Here is a 19,712-nt window from a genome sequence, read left to right as displayed (position 1 = left end):
TTATATGGCCTATAAGCCTTTCTCGACAAATGGGCTATTTAACACTGAAATAATTTTTCAAATCGAACCAGTATCTGTGTACTGGCGCACTTTTGGAGTATCACTTCATGGGCATTTTATCGAATCCTGAAGCACAAATAAAAACAATTGTTCACAAAATAGAAACATAAATAAATTCCTTTTAATGCGCTGTGTACTAAGTATTTAATACTATTTAAATACCTCAATTATTTAGCCACAAGTACCTACCTTTAATTTAACTTTTTATTTTTTCGAAATCCATGAACGTCAGCAACCGCTTATCATCAGGTAGATCGTGAGATCATTCGGAGACCTTACAATGTATTTTTAACAGTTCAGTGGTCCAATAAGGCTTTAGCGGAAGCAATTGCGTACACCGCACAAAGTTAATTAACAGCGTTCTAATTAGCCACAACATAAAGGACATACATAAGTGATACGACCGCATAATTCAGATAATGTGCTAAACTAGTTGTAAAAATATTGAAGCATACGAGGGAGTTTTTATAGGGGTTTGGCACACGTCCAAACATGTTACGGAATCGTGAGCGGTTTATAAAACATTCGATGTGATGTAAACAAAGATCCAATCATTTGATGCTAATATACTTCTATATAGATTACAAAGATAGTTAATGCTTATTAAAAATACTTATCCATATACTAAATTCTAGTTCTCACTTCGAGTAAATTGTAAGAATTTAATTGCTCAATCATTATAGGCTTTCACATCAAAATGCAAAGCAAATGTGAAGTGATTGAACAGTTTTCATTGGCCGCGGATTCATTTAGGATAAGATACATTGTGATGGGCTTTTCGGTCATAAAGCGGTGTGTAACTTCATAGTTCTTTCCCTGTCCTTACCCACGCTCTACATAGACGGTGGTAGCCTGTATGCTCGTCTGTCTCCCAAATAGTTTAAGAACTGTACCAGATTAGGTAACTGGAAGGAGTAAATGCTACAGCACCGCGCTTTGATGGTCTCGCCCCTGTATCTTCTGTAATTCTGATCATGATTTTTAATTGTGATGAACTCGCCATAGGCTTTCGGCGCTGTAGCAAGCGTTGTGGTTACGGTAAACCAAAGGTAATAAATAATGCAATTTCAGGGCCCAACTTTTTTTGGAACATCAGCGGAACCCTCTGACGGTTACAGCCGACTCAGAGTCGTTGGATATCGCCTCGACGTCTGCGCCGGTCGGGCGTCCTTGGGATGAGCCGAGCCGAAGATTACCTATATTGTTAACAGCCCTACCTTGCCCAGTTTCTATCGTGGGAAGGGGTTGAGTGTCGGAAGCGTCGGGGCGTTGGCCGAAGTTGTTTAAATTTGTTGTTTATATTCTGCCTCGATCCTCAACATTTTCGGCCACCGATTCTCACATATCCGCGCGACACTTAGGCCCGATTATCGTGCAGAAGGTTCTGATCGATTTTCAGATCTGCTACGGACGCCATGCTGGATTTATACGGCACTGGAAACTTTAACTTGGATTTTTTTATCACCGTAGGGAGTGCTGTGATTTAAATCGACCTTATTATCGACAGAGAATAGAAGCTGTTAATCACAAAATCATTGCTGCTTCGCAAATTGGTCTTATCTAATACGTTTCAAAATAAACATTCTTTGTTTTTTTAAAGCAATTTAGCTGATAGATGTGTTTATTAAGGGAGATATGGTGATGGAATATGATCGATTTGGTTATTCTAGGAAGTGTCTACAAATGTTATGCAAGTCTCATTCATAATGTAACAATGAAATTTTCGACACGAGAGCTAAAATATTTCCTTTCTTTCCGTATCAACGAAAAAAATCTACGACAGTTGATCGCGACCAGAATTAGAACAAAAAGAATATATCTTTTTTAATTATTTCAGTATGTAAAGAAATAAATGATTTAGAAAATTGAAGACTTGTGTCTTTGGCATTTAGAGAGACCCAAGAATATGATACGTAAGCTAGGAATAATATGGTGCATATAACGCCATCTAGGCGAACTTCACCCGTCAACCCTACGGTCTATGCACCCTATCCCTATGGGCTTGGTATCGACGATCGTCGGTCTGCCATCCCGTGGAGTTGATGACAGGGATGCGCTTTGCCCTAAACTCATCCCCTTTTCCACCATCTGCATCGATTGAGTGCCTCCAGCCTCATCCAAAGTTGAGAGACAGCAGTTTTCAGTAGGTTTTAGTCGCCTTCCACACCCAGCGCGTAAGCAGAAGTAGGTACCTCCTCAAAATTTAAAAAAGGAAAAATTTTCATAATGAATTGATTTCATGATAGAGACATGACGTTGAATTATATTTTTAAATAATATTAATCCTGTTATAGATTATAATTACCATCTCTGCGCTATGCTTTTACTTAATTTGTCGACTCCTCTAATCCAACTTGTCATATTACATTTACTGTGAAATTCTACGCAACTTGTTAAGCTGTAGCTACTGAAAACATGACGTGAATTTTAATAGCAAATTTTGCATCTTTTTTCCCCTTTTCGCTGGTAGCTTCAGGGGCTATTCCAGCTACTCACGGCCTTAAACTGAGAGAATTTGCCAATTGCCGGCAGGATTCGAATACCGATGCATCGCTACATACGAATGCACCGCACGTCTTATCCTTTAGGCCACGAAAACTTCACCTCTTTAAGTCCGCACGGGTAGGTACCACCACCCTGCTTATTTCTGCCGTGAAGCAGTAACGCGTTTCGGCTTGAAGGGCGGGACAGCCGTTGTACTGGTAATCTTGAGATCTTAGAATATACGTCTCAAGGTGGGTGGCGGCATTTACGTTGTAGATGTCTATGGGCTCCGATAACCACTTAACATCAGGTGGGCTGTGAGTTCGTCCACCCATCTAATCAAGGTTAAACACGTTTGAAGTAGCTCCACATTTTTTTTCTACGACAATGAAATTGCACGAGTATATTATTAGTGCGATATAAGAATGCAGTTTTCAAAAACTAATAGTTCTGAAAAATAGGAAAAGAGCCTAAAGAGCTTGAGAAAGCGAAAGAGGACTTTAGTTTTAAGGCCATCTAACACCAATAATGTTACTTTTAGTAACAAACTAGAGGTCCCGCAGTAGTCGAAATTCGACTATAGTTAATTGAAATTGTAAGTTTGTATACTATTATGATTGTATTTTATACTTCTATAATCACAAATTTCGCCAAGACTACACTATAAAAAATATTAACAAAGATAAACAATATTTAATCTCAATTTGACAACAGATGTCAAGAACAAAAGTTTGACATAGTATGCATGCGTGTGTGCGTCAAATACATGGTATGTAGTGTGTGTAACGTTTTCTTTATTGATTTAATGTATCTTTTATGCATTATTTTAAAAAAAAAATTAGCTTTGTGCACTTCTTCTCTATATTCTCTATAAATGTGAAAAATTTCATACTCCTCCGTCCGCGCAATTTTCGGAAAAAGGGATACAAAGTTTTTGCTTCACGTAATACCTAGATATAGCATTAAACGACAATATTAAACTAGAAATTCTCGCAATAACAGTTATGAAAATAGAAATTGGCAAACAAACAACTTTTTTTTTAAATTGACAGAGCATAGACTATAAAAATATCTTATAATTCTATTTTTATAATTTGTGTAATTTCTTGTGGAAAAGTATATTGTGGGCCAGTGTAGGGGGATGCTGCCTATATAAAGGATAGCTTGCCTATTTCTATTATGAATCAGTCATGCGTTCCGGCTCAAAGTTAGAACAAGCAATAGGAGATAATCGAGATTTCAATGTCAATTCGAGTCCCTTTTGTTTCCTACCTGAAACCAACCCCGGTTAGGGGTTGTGTTAGCGTAACCGGGCGAGTGGGTGAGCTCACGGGGCTCTAACCTGAAGTCGTTGCTAACACTAGCCCCCGTAAGAGCAGTTATTCGTAGAATCAACCACCGGATCGGTAACGCGACCCACTGAAAAGATCCGGCGAGAAACTCTGGGGTGTGCTGTGTCTGTGGGTTAATTTACTCACCGAACCCTTCGTCGCGAGCGATGGGTTCGACGAGAACGGTGACCTGTGCTTTAGGTACCTAAAACACTGATAGTGGATCGGGAGAATTCGAAGTGACGTGATCACTTCGATTGTGATGTACATACTTGTATATGGGCTCCGCTAACAACTTAATATCACGTTAGCAGTTAGTCCGCCGCACGGTCATCTACAGCAAAAAAATATACAAATCTCCAAATTGGTAGACGAACACATTTTTTTGCAAAAAAATATATGATTTGCCACTTTGTTATTCATAATTGAATTAGTAAGTTTCCTCACCTTATTCCCTTTTTTTTTTTAATTGCTTTGTTGGGTGGACGATCTCACAGCCCACCTGGTGTTAAGTAGTTACTGGAGCCCAAAGACATCTACAACGTAAATGCGCCACCCACTTTGAAATATAAGTTTTAAGGTCTCAAGTATAGTTACAACAGCTGCGCTACCCTTGAAACCGAAACGCATTACATCACGGCAAAAATAGGCAGGGTGGTGGTACCTACCCGTGCGGACTCACAACAGGTCCTACCACCAGTAAAAACTCCTTATGTTAACTCTGTGCTTGATTCAATCCTGATTTGCCAATTTAGCCAATTCTAAGGTATTTTGAACTCAACCACGTCGTTCGTAACATGGACCAATGAAACTAAAATAAGAAAACATATACCAAACTCTACTTGATGCTGAAATATTTTCAGCTTCAAAAGATCAAAACTTTAAACTAAAATAATTCGACAGGGCAAAAGATTATAATTGTAATATCTGTTATTTTGCAGAATTAGCGTGATTTAGTAGTAAGGTATCGTGTTTCTCAATTGCACTGCGTTTCGAAAATTTACTAATTTATTTTATGAAAATACCATGTGTATTTTTCACGTGACACTTGAACAAATACAAGTGTAAGCCGTCTAAGACGTGTAACAATATTGAAGTCGTTTTCAAGAGCAATCGTTTTGGGTCATATTTGTCGAATTTCGTGTTTGTATTTACATACCTACTTTTTGTTTAGACGCTAAAAACAAGGCGTTAATAAATTCTAATTTTAATACAAAGCAATCACAAAACGCGTTTTTACTGGTGCTAGAACCTCTTGTGAGTAGGTACCACTACCCCGCTAAGGTGTCATAGAAATGATTGTACAAATTTGTCTTTTTTATTGCTTACACGGGTGGACGAGCTTACGGCCCAATGGTGTTAAGTGGTTACCGGAGCCCATAGACATCTACAACATAAATGTCGCCACCCATATCGAGTAGGCAGCGGCTTGGCTCTGCCCCTGGCATTGCTGAAGTCCATGGGCGGCGGTAACCACTCACCATCAGGTGGGCCGTATGCCCGTCTGCCTACAAAGGCAATAAAAAAAAAAAAAAAAAAGACAAGATTTCTAAGGTCTCAGTTTTACACTACTACGGCTGCCCCACCCTACAAACCGAAACGCTTTACTGCTTCACAGCAAAAATAGGCGGGGTGGTGGTACCTACCCGTGCGGACTCACAAGACGTCCTACCACCAATAAAAATAGGACTAATTTCGCACTGTCGTTATAACTCTCGAGCAAATCCCATTTAAGTGGAAAAACATGTCATAGTTCTTGCTACTAAACAGAATGTTTATCTATTTATTGTGTACGTAAGGTTTGCATTCGTGAGCGTAAAATTAATATTTTTTTGTGACGTGTGACAGTCATGCGGAATGATATCGGTGCTCTTAATGCACCTTAATTAGCTAGGCAAACACTATGCTGCTTTATATCTCAGATGTATATTAATTAGAGACTCCTTCTACTAAGTGTATTTTCTATAAACATTTTGAAATGTCTGTTCTTAAATATTAATTATATTTATTATCTATGGTTCTTACTTTAAAATCGATATCGAAAGTTGAAATATTTCGCGAGATTTTGACATATTTTTCAAAGTTTGACAATTTTGATTTGTGGATTCGAACCATTACTGTCCATATTACTATCTAGGTATTAACTACTTAGTCTGGCCATAAATACTGTTACAATTAAAAATAAACAAAATATTACATTTGAATTTGGAATCTGTCATTTTTATATGTGTGCTCATTGAGTTTTCTCATTTTGGCACCAATACATTGTATAATATTTTGCGATATTAAAATGAAGTGGGGTGATAAAGAGAACCGAATCGCTAAGATTGCATTACACAAAGTAGGTATGGAACCAAATGCAATTTTTAAAACTCTCCATACGCTTGGTAAAATGTTTGTGTACCGGGCTATTAATAGGTGCAATAAGACCTCCTCTGTTTGTGACAGAAAAAGATCTGGCCGTCCACGTAGTGTTTGTACGACAAAGGTGGTCAAAGCAGTAAGGGACAAAATTCGAAGAAATCCTGTCCGTAAGCAAAAGATTTTATCTCGGGAGATGAAGATAGCACCTAGAACCATGTCGCGTATTTTAAAAGATAACTTAGGACTTGAAGCCTATAAGAGACGTACTGGTCATTTCTTAACTGATAATTTTTAAGAGAATAGGGTGGTAAAATTGAAACAACTACTGAAGCGGTACGCAAAGGGAGGTCATAGAAAAATTTTGTTTACGGATAAGATTTTTTTTACAATTGAGCAACATTTTAACAAACAAAATGACTGTATTTATGCTCAAAGCTATAAGGAAGCTTCCCAATTAGTCGACAGAGTGCAACGTTGGCACTATCCGACTTCAGTGATGGTTTCGTGGGGTATTAGCTATGAAGGAGTGACTGAGCCATACTTTTGTGAAAAAGGTATAAATACATAGGCACAAGTGTATCAAGATACCATTCTTGAGAAGGTAGTGAAGCCCCTTAACAACACTATGTTCAATAATCAAGAATGGTCCTTCCAGCAAGACTCGGCGCCAGGTCATAAAGCTCGGTCTACGCAATCTTGGTTGGAAACGAACGTTTCGGACCACGGAATAGATAAATAAGGTCACGTCAATCCATTGTTCCCTGGCGTTAGGTTCTTTAGGAAACCTAAAATTTTTAATTTACTGCATAAGTCAAATAGCATTTTACTTAGATTTTAATACGTCTTAGACAATATAGTAAATACCCGTAAATGAAAGGTCTACATGTCCCTTTATATTATACCTTCACATTAATTCAATGATAATAATTCAATAATAATAATACATATTTATTTTACTCAAAATACGTCTCACTAAGAATATACTAGTATCATTAATTAAATATAAAATAATGCAAAAATTATCCATGTCAAATGTAAATATAGTCGAGAATTCTGTCGATGATTTTATTTCACCACATGGTCACCTCACTATCGACAAACTGCACCACGGCCAATCAGGGCAAAGGCCGAAATTTAAAAGATTGAAGTGTAGAGAACGCAATGCATGTAGTACATTGGAAGCTGACTTGGTCATTGTGTTCATTGGGCGAGTACACATCGCGCAATGTATGCTATTTATAACTGGCTGCAATAATATTGTTAATGTTTGGAATTTCATAATGCTCAGTATATTTTTATGTTTTAGACAAATAATATTGTAATTAAATGGTAATTTCGACTTACCAATCGAAAGATATACCTCCTCGCTCTATACTTGAGGTCTGACTTTTTGTTTTACAAGTTATAATTGCACAACACGGCATTATAAAGCGGAGATCTGTTCGCCCAAGTAGTCCGAAGCGCACTAAACGCGGTGAATGAAAGAATCGGTCGAGTTATGATTGTAGAATCATAACGGTGGCACGCTTGCCCCGCCTACATTACCATTCCAACCTTATTTATCTATTCCGTGTTTCGGACTTCATCAGAGCTGAAGACTGGCCGTCGTCTAGTCCCGATATTAATTCGCTGGATTATGATTTATGGTCAGTTTTAGAGAGTACGGCTTGCTCTAAACGCCATGATAATTTGGAGTCCCCAAAACAATCCGTACGATTGGCAGTGAAAATTTTTCCCATGGAAAGAGTGCGTGCTTTTATTGATAACTGGCCTCAACGTTTAAAGGACTGTATTGCAGCCAATGGAGATCACTTCGAATAAGCTTTTTATACTTTAAATTGTTTCATATTTATGTATTCAACTAGCAACACTGTAAAAGTAATACATGTCATTTGCAATAGAATTTTTTTTCCTTTCTCTCAGTATTTATGGCCAGACTAAGTATATTACCATTCCACAGATATAAAATGTTAACGAGTTCAGTGTTCAACATACATTCATACATAACTTTTTATTAAACTAGAAAATACATTGTTTATCGAAGACGGGGTAAAACGTAATCTCCAAAAATGTACTACGGAAGAAGAATTATTATGTACTTACCGCTTTTATTCTTTCTTTAGTAACAGAATTCAAGAAAATCAGTCTTCAACCAGTTTTTTTTTCACTTTTTGCCATATTTTTTTAATATAAGGTTTAATATAAGGTAAAAAGCTGTTGTTTACGGTGAAATGTTCAAAATCCACTTAAATTTTTTAAAGAAAAACAAAGAAAAATAACATTTCCTTATGTTTTCGCGAATCGTAGTCATAATTAAATCCGTCATCATGAAGACTGAAAAGTTTACTGACGTTGCAAATAATAAAATGAATATATCGAGTTAACGCGAGATCAAATCGTAAAAGTTGTTTTATTTACTGGTGGTAGGACCTCTTGTGAGTCCGCGCGGGTAGGTACCACCACCCTGCCTATTTCTGTCGTGAAGCAATAATGCGTTTCGGTTTGAAGGGTGGGGCAGCCGTTGTAACTATACTGAGATCTTAGAACTTATATCTCAAGGTGGGTGGCACATTTACGTTGTAGATGTCTATGGGCTCAAGTAACCACTTAACACCAGGTGGGCTGTGAGCTCGTCCACCCAGCTAAGCAATAAAAAAAAATAAAAATAAAAAATTTAAAACATTGCACATTTTTCAAACACTTAAATGTTTTGAATTCATCTGCTCAAAAGAAAAAACTTTGTATTTTCTGCTGGTTTTTGAGTGTTGAGGAATCACATCGCTTTACGCAAAGTTCAAGCACGCCCTGTTCGCAGCTTTATTCTAACACGATTATTAAAAGTATTCTAATTTAATAAACTTTCCCTCAAAAATCAAAGTCTTTTAAAATAAACTATACTTTTGAAACTATAAGGCTTTTTATATTGTATATTATTTATATTCATTTATTCTGAAATAAAATAAGTAAAATCAAAATTTGGTGAAGGAATAACATCGTATAATAAAAATCAAACCCGCAAAAATTAAAATTTGCATAAGTACTGGCGCCAGAACGTCTAGTGAACCCGCTCGGGTAGGTGCTAGCATCCTGCCTATTTCAGCTGTTGTACTGTAAAACTGGGACTTGTGTCTCAAAAATATATACAGAATGATAAAATAATACAATTTAAGTCTCCACAGTCAATATCAGTTTGCTAGAGTCGAACGAAAAACTAGACTTAAATCTGGATACTTTACTGATAAGTCTGTTTCGTTATAAATCTAGAATATACCTACCATATGACCTACTACTTAAGTCCGCTTACGTTTTGATCTTAGTACGGAATATAGAAAATTCAGTTAAATTTACGTCTGAATGAAATAATTACAATATTAAAAGCATCCTCCAACGATATCGCACGTCACATGACTGAGCGTACTACACTCTCTCATTATCTCCGTTGTATTTTTAATTATATATATTATTATCTGCCGTGATTTAATTCCCTTAATATATTATGAACGCCAGACACCCGTTTGAAACGTGTCTCAATGTTTACATCGCGTGTTTGCTGAAAATCTTTTAAGGCTTATTGGATCTTTTTTGTTCTGAACCTCTATAATTACCGCAAAACCCGCAAAATTATAATTTGCGTAATTACTGGTCGTAGGACCTCGCGTGAGTCCGTACGGGTAGGTACCACGCTCAGGCTCAGACGGAACGTGACACCTTTTCTTGCGTGCAGCCGGTGTTCGTCGATTTAAAGACGATATCACGTCAAAAAAAAAATTTCAATTTTCGTGGTATTATAAGTTTATTTCTTCAACTTCTTGTCCTTATTCCCCTATGTGTATATCCTCTTTTCGTCACGTCATCTTTGTACTCACACCCATTATGTCGCAAGACAATAATAGCCATAGTCAATAGCAATAGTCATATGGCAAGTCTATTTAGGACACCACCACCTCACATTAGTCCAATTTCATACCCAGGTCTTTTTGATTTTGGAATGTTACTAACTCTTTTAATTATTATCAAAGCTCTTTGTCTATGACAACCAATGAACAATCTTGTATGAAGAACATCATTTTCTTGAAACTACTTGCGGGCCACCAAACACGATGATGTTATTATGACATAACCTTCTTTGTAATGTGTACAATTATGTGGATACAACAAAAATTTCGTCACAATTAAATTAACGATTTAGGCAAAAATTAAGTAAAGCACACACAGACACATATTTATTTTTATTTATAGATATAGTTATATTTCCCTTTAAGCCATTTTGTTTAAATCAAATCATTGGCTATATAATAACAGATTTGCTCCAGTGAATAAGTTTTGTTCGGACACAACACAGCTCGTGTATCATCATAAAACGCAAATTTTTATTAACTACTAGCTGACCCGACAGACTTCGTAGTGCCTCAATCGATAAATAAAAGACCTAAGCTTAAAACAAACAAAAGGAATCCGTCCGACGGGGGCACATCAAGGGAAAAACAAAATTGTTATTTTTATTTAATTCCGAGCATTTTCATATTTATCTACCTTTTAAACCTTCTCTGGACTTCCACAAATAATTCAAGACCAAAATTAGCCAAATCGATCCAGCCGTTCTTGAGTTTTACCGAGACTAACGAACAGCAATTCATTTTTATATATATAGAAGATAGAAGATATTTAACATCAATAAACCTCGACTCAAGCGATACAAACATTTGTACTGTTGACGAGGCAAGCACGATCCGTTTGTAAAATCAAACACGCGTTCGTTTACTATCGACACGTGCTATTAACTTCGTTAACAACTTGATTGGATTGTCACCTATGAGATAACGAAATCAATGTAGACGTCGACCCAAGGAAAGACGAGTAAAAAGGGGGGTAGATACAACTTATATTTTTGTTATTCAATGCCATTAACATCAGTGCCATTATGCAGTTGACGAACGCTTATAACTGTGTGCTTAGTGCGAGTTTTTTAACGTTCTCGATAGCGTAAAAGTTAAGCCAAATTTGTATGGAGTTGGAACGTTTGCCTATGTTTGTCGCTAGGGGCGCTGTTCCAGCTGCATACATTTTCAGGTAACTTTTACGCTATCGACAACGTTAAAAAACTCGCACTAAGCACACTGATCATATGCCGCCCAGGCCACAGGGCAATGTAAAGTCGCCCTCTTCCAAATCATGTATCACCGGGTCCCCCAAATTCATTCTCAATGCTTTTAGGCATTCTAAGCACCGGCCTCTGTTCTCGTCGAGCTCGTTTCGACACAACTCACTGAGTTTCTCGCCAGATCTTTTTAGTCGCAATTCCGATCCGGTGGTAGTCCGAGAAACACTGCTTTTGCTAGGGCTAGTGTTAGCAAATTCTCTCTGATTGAGAACGTGAACACACCTATCAGTATGGTAGTTTGAATAGTCACGTAGGCTACCAACGAATAGGTATGGCAAAAAAAAGGAGCTGATATAGTGCGAAATGACTATGGATACGCCAGTTTCCAGGTTTTTAATGTACCTGTAAAACCTTTATGAATCCAAATGATAAGTTTTACTGTGCAGCTGATAGCGGTGTTTTCTTTATTATAGGTAATTAAAAATTCAATTATTTATTACATTCGCTAATTCACAAAAGTACAAAATCTATCTACCCGTATTCTAAAAATATAACCTATATATTGTTATGGTATATAGATTACTTTATAAGACACATTTTGGTAACTGTTCAAAATATTTTGGTCTAAAAGGGAGTCTTTTAATAATGAAAGTAGGCGATGCAGTACTTTACTTAATTATGAATTTTGATCCATACTTTTTTGACATTATGAATCAAAATTAATAGTTTTTATGACATCATATATAAATTTTTGTAATTACTTCTTAATTTGCATACATTTATTCTAATAAAATATATTTTTAACTAACAGCTTACTATGCTAACCCTAAAATGATTCGTATCAAAATTCTAAAAAATACAGATTACATAGAACCATAAATATAGACTATAAAAAACACGATATTAACCGTAAAATTAGTTTTAATTATTATTCATTATAATATTATTTATACCACCATACAAAATTATCCACTACGGTCGAAGGCTAGATTGTATTAAATTCGCTTTTATACTAGTCTTCTTAAGTAAAGTTATTTTTTGTTCACTACTTACTTAACAGTTTTGAAACAGAATCTTAAAAATATTTTACCTAGTATACGTAATCGTTTTAAAAAAATAGCGATATTCACAGATATTATCCCAATACACTGTTCATATATAACGTCCATATCGTTATCACGATCATCTTCGACGAAGTTCTGTTTCATTTAACACTTTGAACACATCACTATTGATCATCATCACACCGACACAAAGATTGTTTCATAACGAAAAGCAAAAAAGTCACTTGCCTAATTATACAACTTAACAGTAAGAATTAATATTTTCATCTTTAGGTTATTTTACTTTGCCATATAATCGCATGTAACTGAACTATTATCTCTTCTAGATATATGTTGTTCTATGTCACCTTCAGCACACGATAGTAATTTAGCGTTATGATTGTACCTTCTGCTCTTGTGGGTTTGCAATTAAATATGTACTAAATCTGCTATGATCGTTTTGCTAACGCTAACGGAATGCTGATTGACATTTGTTGGCAATATAAAAATCTACATCATATAGAATCTCTTCAGAATCTCTATAGAATCTCTTCAGAATCTCTATAGAATCTCTTCAGAATCATCTCTATAGAAACGACAATATGATTTTCGTAAGACGATCGGTGTATTCTCAAATTTTTTTTCCACGCGGGTGTCGTTACAAAATCAAACACAGTTCATCCGATTATGTTCCTGTCCTTTTCTAACCACGCGTTCAAGAGCTCAGAATACCACCAAATATACCAAATATACCACCGCGAGTCTGTCTCATGAATATCATCTTGTCTCATCGATCCATGGTCAATGTTTCCGATTCTGTACGCGTCTATTCATAAAGTAGATTCAGATTATTTTTGAAAAACAATCTATGCTCAATCATACAAATGACTGACACCAAATCCATCATGTGTCATCCACATTTTAGACACACATTTTAGAGAATTATCTATAATAAACGAAAGGTTGAGGATTCACACACATCCCTCATACAACTATCTCTTTCTTTTGTTCATAGATTCCCAAATCCAAGTAAATTCCTGATACAGCATTCTGCAAAGCACGAGACTCTAATTTGATTACTGGATCGTTCTTAGGCGCGAACTTACATCCATCCACCAGTGAGGTTGTAAAAACGAAAATTGTTTTTATTTATTTCGTTACTTTAAAAGAGTTCGGATTCTACTCCTTTAAGCCAAATATATCCTCGAAAATGTTCAATACCCCGGTCACAAAGTCGCCGAAGCACCATATAATTATATCCGCAGTGAAGTAAATTAAAGCCCTCTTTGTTCGTATAATAGAAGATTATAAAAAATTTTTTTTTAAATCGTGAAGATATTTTAAGCAGGGTCTCCTTGATAAGGTGTTTCTGATCGTGTCTCGGGATCATTCTCCGAATCATCTTCGTGTTCTGATACAGTCGTTCCGGGAATCAGTATATACCGAGCTTGCCTGTAAAAAAATTATCTGTATCAATATGAAATCGAAAATGAAAATGATTTTAGTATTTCATTCGGTGAGCACATCTATCTATCTATCTATCTCTTAGGTTTATGGCGTTTATGAGCGGATAATATAATTTCATTTTAAAAAGAATGGACACAGGAACGTTAACGTCAACGTCAAATACATAGACCAACTAATACGAAAACAATCTATGTATAATTATAATATAAATAATTTGAAGTCGTCGTGGCCTAAAGGATAATACGTCCGGTGCATTCGTATGTAGCGATGCACCGGTGTTCGAATCCCGCAGGCGGGCACCAATTTTTCTAATGAAATACGTACTCAACGAATGTTCACGATTGACTTCCACGGTGAAGGAATAACATCGTGTAATAAAAATCAAAATCCGCTAAATTATAATTTGCGTAATCACTGGTGGTAGGACCTCTTGGGAGTCTGCACGGGTAAATACCACCACCCCGCCTATTTCCGCCGTGAAGCAGTAACGCGTTTCGGTTCGAAGGGTGGGGTAGCCGTTGTAACTATACTGAGACCTTAGAACTTATATCTCGAGGTGGGTGGCGCATTTACGTTGTACATATCTATGGGCTCCAGTAACCACTTAACTCCAGGTGGGCTGTGAGCTCGTCCACCCATCAAAGCAATAAAATAAAAAAAACATATACAAAAGTCGATGCGTGCTTTTTTGTACGTTCCTTAAAGAATCTGAAAAGGATGGATTATGTCGATCAAATTTTCAGACAATTTTCAGATTGGCCCAACTGGTGATCCAGTCAAATCATAGGACGGCCAGCAAAACGGGTCTTTTGGTTTGACGAGTAATACTCTAAATTCGAAATTGACTTCATTTGTTCGTTTGTCTTTTACGTCAGTCTTAAGAACCGATCGTCCTGAAATGCGGCGGATACATTCTCAAAGGGTACATAAGGGTAAATTACATAGGATACCTTCCATAGGCCTTTAGACTATAGGCGTACGAGCTCACTAAAGAGCTAGATAAAGAACGTACGCACCAAAAATATTGGGTTTTATTTTGCTTTTTGTCAAACAGAAGTAGGCGCTGTAGTTAGCACTCCTGATCGCTGGGTTGAGGATAGTCGATTCGATTCCCGCGTCAGGCAAACATATATACGCGTGAGAGACAGACAGAGAGAGAGAGTATTTTTTATTGTACACCAAAAAAATATGCGAAACATTACGTACAAAAATAAGTACAATTGGCGGTCTTATCGCTAAGAGCGATCTCTTCAACCACAGACAACCATCAGGTGAACAAGAATCATTTGGAAACGAATATATTTATACAGGCTTGATGAATAAGTTTACTTGCTTTTTGTCTGTGTTCATATTCTTATATATGAACTTATTTCAATGGAAAGTGTCCTTCTCTTAGTACAAGGAAACCTACTTTAGGGCTAGATGATCGTATGTAATTCGTTACCTATTATACATTGTTATTTTGTTATACATGTGTATTTTGTTATATAGGAGCTGTCGATACGGATTAAAATAATCAATAAAAATTAAATTACTTTTTACCAAAATTACACGCTGAGCATAATTTGATCTCGGTACAAACCGCTACATTATCTAAAAAAGCTTAATATAAGCAAGTAAGCACTCATTACAAATAATGGTAAAATGAATCAAATACCCTAGTCCATACGAGTTAAATTTCGTTGATTGGATTTTTAAATGGCCAAGGTGTTTATTTGGTTGCTATGCATGGTGCTAATTTTGTACCTTTGTTTCTATAAATCAGTTCAAATATATTTACTTATAAACACACCTCAATTCTAATGATAAAATTTTCTTAATGATCAATTCACTTCTAATTATTTTAACTAATGCTTTCAAATTTTGTACTTTGAAACTGTGTATTAAAGACTGCAAAGTAAATTTCACATTATTTTATATAATAATCTAATCTCATGTACTTTTTTTTAACCTCACACACTACCCACATTTACGAAACCATTACCTTTTTCTATGTTTTCTTTTATTAGCTTTAATTAAGCTTAATTTTAAACTACCTTTTTAGAATGAACGAGATAGGCACACTCGATAGAGACAGACGCTAGTTTTTTTTTCCTACCTTAGCTAATAGAGAGAGGCTATGTCAGCATAACCGTTCGAGTAGGTGAGCTCACGAGGCTCAAACCTGACGTTGTTGCTAACACGAACCCTAGCAAGAGCCATGCTTCGCAGAATCTACTATCGGATCGGAAACGCGACCCTAGAAACACTAGGCTAAAGTATAAATTGTATTACATAACTTAACTCTAATAAACTTTATCATTGCGTCAGTCCCAAATTTCAAACCAGTACGAATGAATCCTTCGCGGTAGAAATAAGTAAGATGATTGTAATTGTATGCCCCACCACAGAATAAAATATTTTTATTGCTTAGATGGGTGGACGAGCTCACAGTCCCCTTGATTTTAAATAGTTACTGGAGCCCATAGACATCTACAACGTAAATGCCGCCATCCACCTTGAGATATGAGTTCTAAGGTCTCAGTATAGTTACAACGGCTGTCCCGCCCTTCAAACCGAAACGCATTATTGCTACCAGTGCGGACTCACAAGACGACCACTTTAATCAAGAAATTAATATATTTGATCTGTTTATGACATCAACGATGCCAGGGACATAGCCTAGTTAGTCGCTACCTACTAAATAATGCTCAATTCTATTTAACCTTTTCAGGGGCTAATTTTTTAAAGTACACAAAACGTTAATTTAATTTATTCCTTATTGCCTTTTGTTCATTTTATATTGACAACAAAAGTAGAAAAAAAAAATAACATAGTGCATGTTCATTTAAAAAAATATGTCATTTAGCGTGAATTAAATATACAAATAATTAAAAAAAAGAACGCAAATGTGCCTATATAACTGAAAAGTTTATCACAGTTTGTGGTCACGTGACCCATTGGAGCCTACTCAGATATATTTAAGGAGTTCCTATTTTTTTTTTTCACCACCTTGCAACCCTGTTGTCGTTTAGTAGTTATTGATAGTTATATATAGGGTAATTTCCCTAAATGAATACGACTACTGTGGAAATTGTAAATTAAAACACAGCAAAAACAAGACTAATTTATTGTGTACCATAAACAATATCTTATTAGCTAAATGAAAATAAAAAAATAACTTAAATTTTAAACATTAAATATTACCAAAATACCTTATTTAATTAATACAAACCGCACTTGTTACACAACACATAGGATTAGGGTAATTTTTAAATGCTATTTATCAGAACAAAAGGGAAAGGAAAGGGAAGGCTGGTGTGAAATCAAAACACGAATCTATAAGTTTGTACACATTTTAATTAGAAATGTGTACTTTTTTTTATAACAAATTTTATTTTCTTGACTGCGCATGTCATCCAATAATAAACAGTAAAACATAACCATCGCATTAATTATTAGAAATTATCTACTTGCAGATTCATCCTTCATCAGATTAAGCATTACATAAAATAAGGAATTTAAATATATATATATATATTTTTATCGTAAGAATTGAGATGTAATTTTTGTTGCGGATTTCCTCTAAGCATTTCTATCGTTCCTTCTTGAATCAAATTACATAATAAATAATTATATCTATAATATCATAATTAACACATTTTCAGAAACTTCAGGCGTACTATGAAGCTGTCTTTTTATTATTAAATGAAAATTTCAGTCTAAATATTGCATGTACGTGAATTAAACTGTCTTTTTTTTAAAGGAAGAAGAGAGAAAGACGTAGATTTTTGGTCACCAAAGTAAAGCAAGAAATAAAGTTTACGATCCTGAGTGAGAAAAAAATAAGGTTACCATGTCTTGAATTTTTTTCAGTTACGTTTATAATAAATAGGCAAAGATAAAATAGTTCAGCGTCTTTTAAATTCGTCTTTGTAAACCGTTATTCATTTCACTAAATAAATTAGTAGCTAGTGATGAGCTTTAAGCTTGTAACAAAATTAAACAAAAAAAAACACCTTTCCAGGAAAAGAACAGAAAGAAATTGTCAAATACGAAATAAAAGATAATAAGTTAGACGAATTTAAATCTTGAGGCGTCAGTGATTATGATTGGATTTCGAGTATTGGACACTAGTCATCTTTATCGAGCAATAACGAATTTCGCAAAAGGTTTTAAGTATTTATAAAAAGCTGCAGATAAGGTCCTATCACTCAGGTCCTATAGGTTTCAATTTTGTCAAAAAAAAAAATCGTATCCACAAGCGTAAGATTTGAAAAGGCGTTAAATAAAGAAGAAATGCAGTGTTTGGTATTTCATTAAAATAATAGTTGCAAAGGTTAGTTTAATTTAGTTGAAATTTCTAAGGAATTTAACGATAAAACTAAAATAAATAAATGCTGTTCGGAACTGATTTGAGATACATAAAATAGAAGATCTTACATAAGATGAAGTTATGTTTCGAAAAAAAAATGCATTTAAATATTATATATTTTACAAACAAAATAAATAGTTGCTTGGAATAACATTAACCGTTTCTTTTTCTTCAATAAATTATGTTTTAACATTACGTAAGCTTTTTCATCTTTGTCGTGTTAATTTATTATGAGAATCTATGTCTTAAAAACGGCATTCTGTCTGAGCGAATCCGGGGCGTGTCACTAGTACAGAAACGCGGTTATGGCATCATACCTTCACGTCCAAGTTGTATTTCTTGTCGGCGTTCCTAAAAAAACATGAATTGAGTAAAATTAATTTATTTATCTCATTTAGCTTCATACAGAGATGGTGAAACTATTGTCGCAAATTTGTTATCGATTAAAATATTAACAAAAACAACATCGACATTCAATATCAAACGGCACGTCAAAATTTAGGCCGATAAAAAAAGTTTACTTTATTAAAAAAACAAAATTACAGTGCGCGTGCAACTTGGTGCACGTGAATGAAGTGAAACTTCTTTTTAGATGTGCAGTATTGTGGGTTTCCTCATTTTTCATCCTTTAATCAGATTGCTCTTGTAATAGGGAGTGCTGTGTATAAGAGATGAGACATCCTCAACATTTATATTATATATATTTTAAATTATGGATAGAAAAATAAATATAAACATTTTATTAAATACTTCATTAAAATATTGGACGCTACAGGTTGTTAACGCCCGCACTGGCGTGTAACAGGTATACTACGCGCATGCGTTCGAGTGTCACGCATTCACTCTCGCTCTGTCTCTTTCTAGTATGGCAGGGTTAAACGTTTAACGCAACCTTGTTAGAAGTCTCATTAGAAGTTTCACTTCAAAAAACCGTCACCACGAATTAAAAATACATAAATAATTTCTCCATCTCAAAACTATCGATAAAGCTATGGCGTTATGTTAAACAAAAGTAATAGATTAGGACTAGAGCGTCGTTAGAGTCAGCCGTGTACATACCAACTGTCGACCAACAGAAAGTATTCGCGTCCTTCGGCGCTGCTCGTCATTTCAGAACTCTCATCACTACTGTTTACCATTACAAATTCCTTGCCCTCTCTGAAATATCAATCACATTCCTTAGCCATGTTTTTGTGTTCGTTTTTTCTTTAAAACATAACAAAAGCATTCCGGCGCCATTTTGTTCGGTCCTCGGCGCGCGCGTTCCGTGCGAAGCGTAAAGCGTACCCCGGATATGGATGGTCGATGAATGTGGTGATTTTTTTGTATTTTTTTTTTTGCACTTGCAACATTTACATCCGAAACAGATTGAACATGATAGTTTTGAAATTGTTCATGATTCTGATCTTTTAGTTCTCTGTGAAATGTAAATGCTGTGTATTAAAATTACAAAAAATATGTCCCCGTGTCGTATGTTGTTGTATAACGTGTGTTTTTGTTGTCTTCGA

The 19,712-nt window shown here is 35.4% G+C and overlaps 1 protein-coding gene across 12 annotated transcripts in view; it reads right to left on the bottom strand.

Moving 5' to 3' along the window:
* Positions 1-11,773: 11,773 nt before the first annotated feature.
* Ctns (lysosomal cystine transporter cystinosin) overlaps positions 11,774-19,712 on the bottom strand; it is a 71,458-nt gene continuing 63,519 nt past the window's right edge. For 5 of the 12 annotated variants that reach the window (XM_089736794.1, XM_089736795.1, XM_089736799.1 and 2 more), the window contains 2 exons: positions 19,264-19,362; positions 17,168-18,555 (listed from right to left, as the gene is read on the bottom strand). In XM_089736794.1, the coding sequence (XP_089592920.1) occupies positions 18,516-18,555; positions 19,264-19,362 (139 nt within the window). In that variant the 3' untranslated portion in view covers positions 17,168-18,515. Of the gene's footprint in view, positions 13,836-16,943; positions 18,556-19,263; positions 19,363-19,712 lie in introns of those variants that run through there. The other 7 variants (XM_028174129.2, XM_089736803.1, XM_028174283.2 and 4 more) reach the window with 2 other exon arrangements.

Source organism: Bombyx mandarina, chromosome 22, assembly GCF_030267445.1.
Source record: "Bombyx mandarina strain Sakado chromosome 22, ASM3026744v2".
Classification (NCBI taxonomy): Eukaryota; Metazoa; Arthropoda; class Insecta; order Lepidoptera; family Bombycidae; genus Bombyx; species Bombyx mandarina.
Note: the sequence above shows the minus strand (reverse complement) of the source record. Positions and strands in the feature narration are given on the sequence as shown.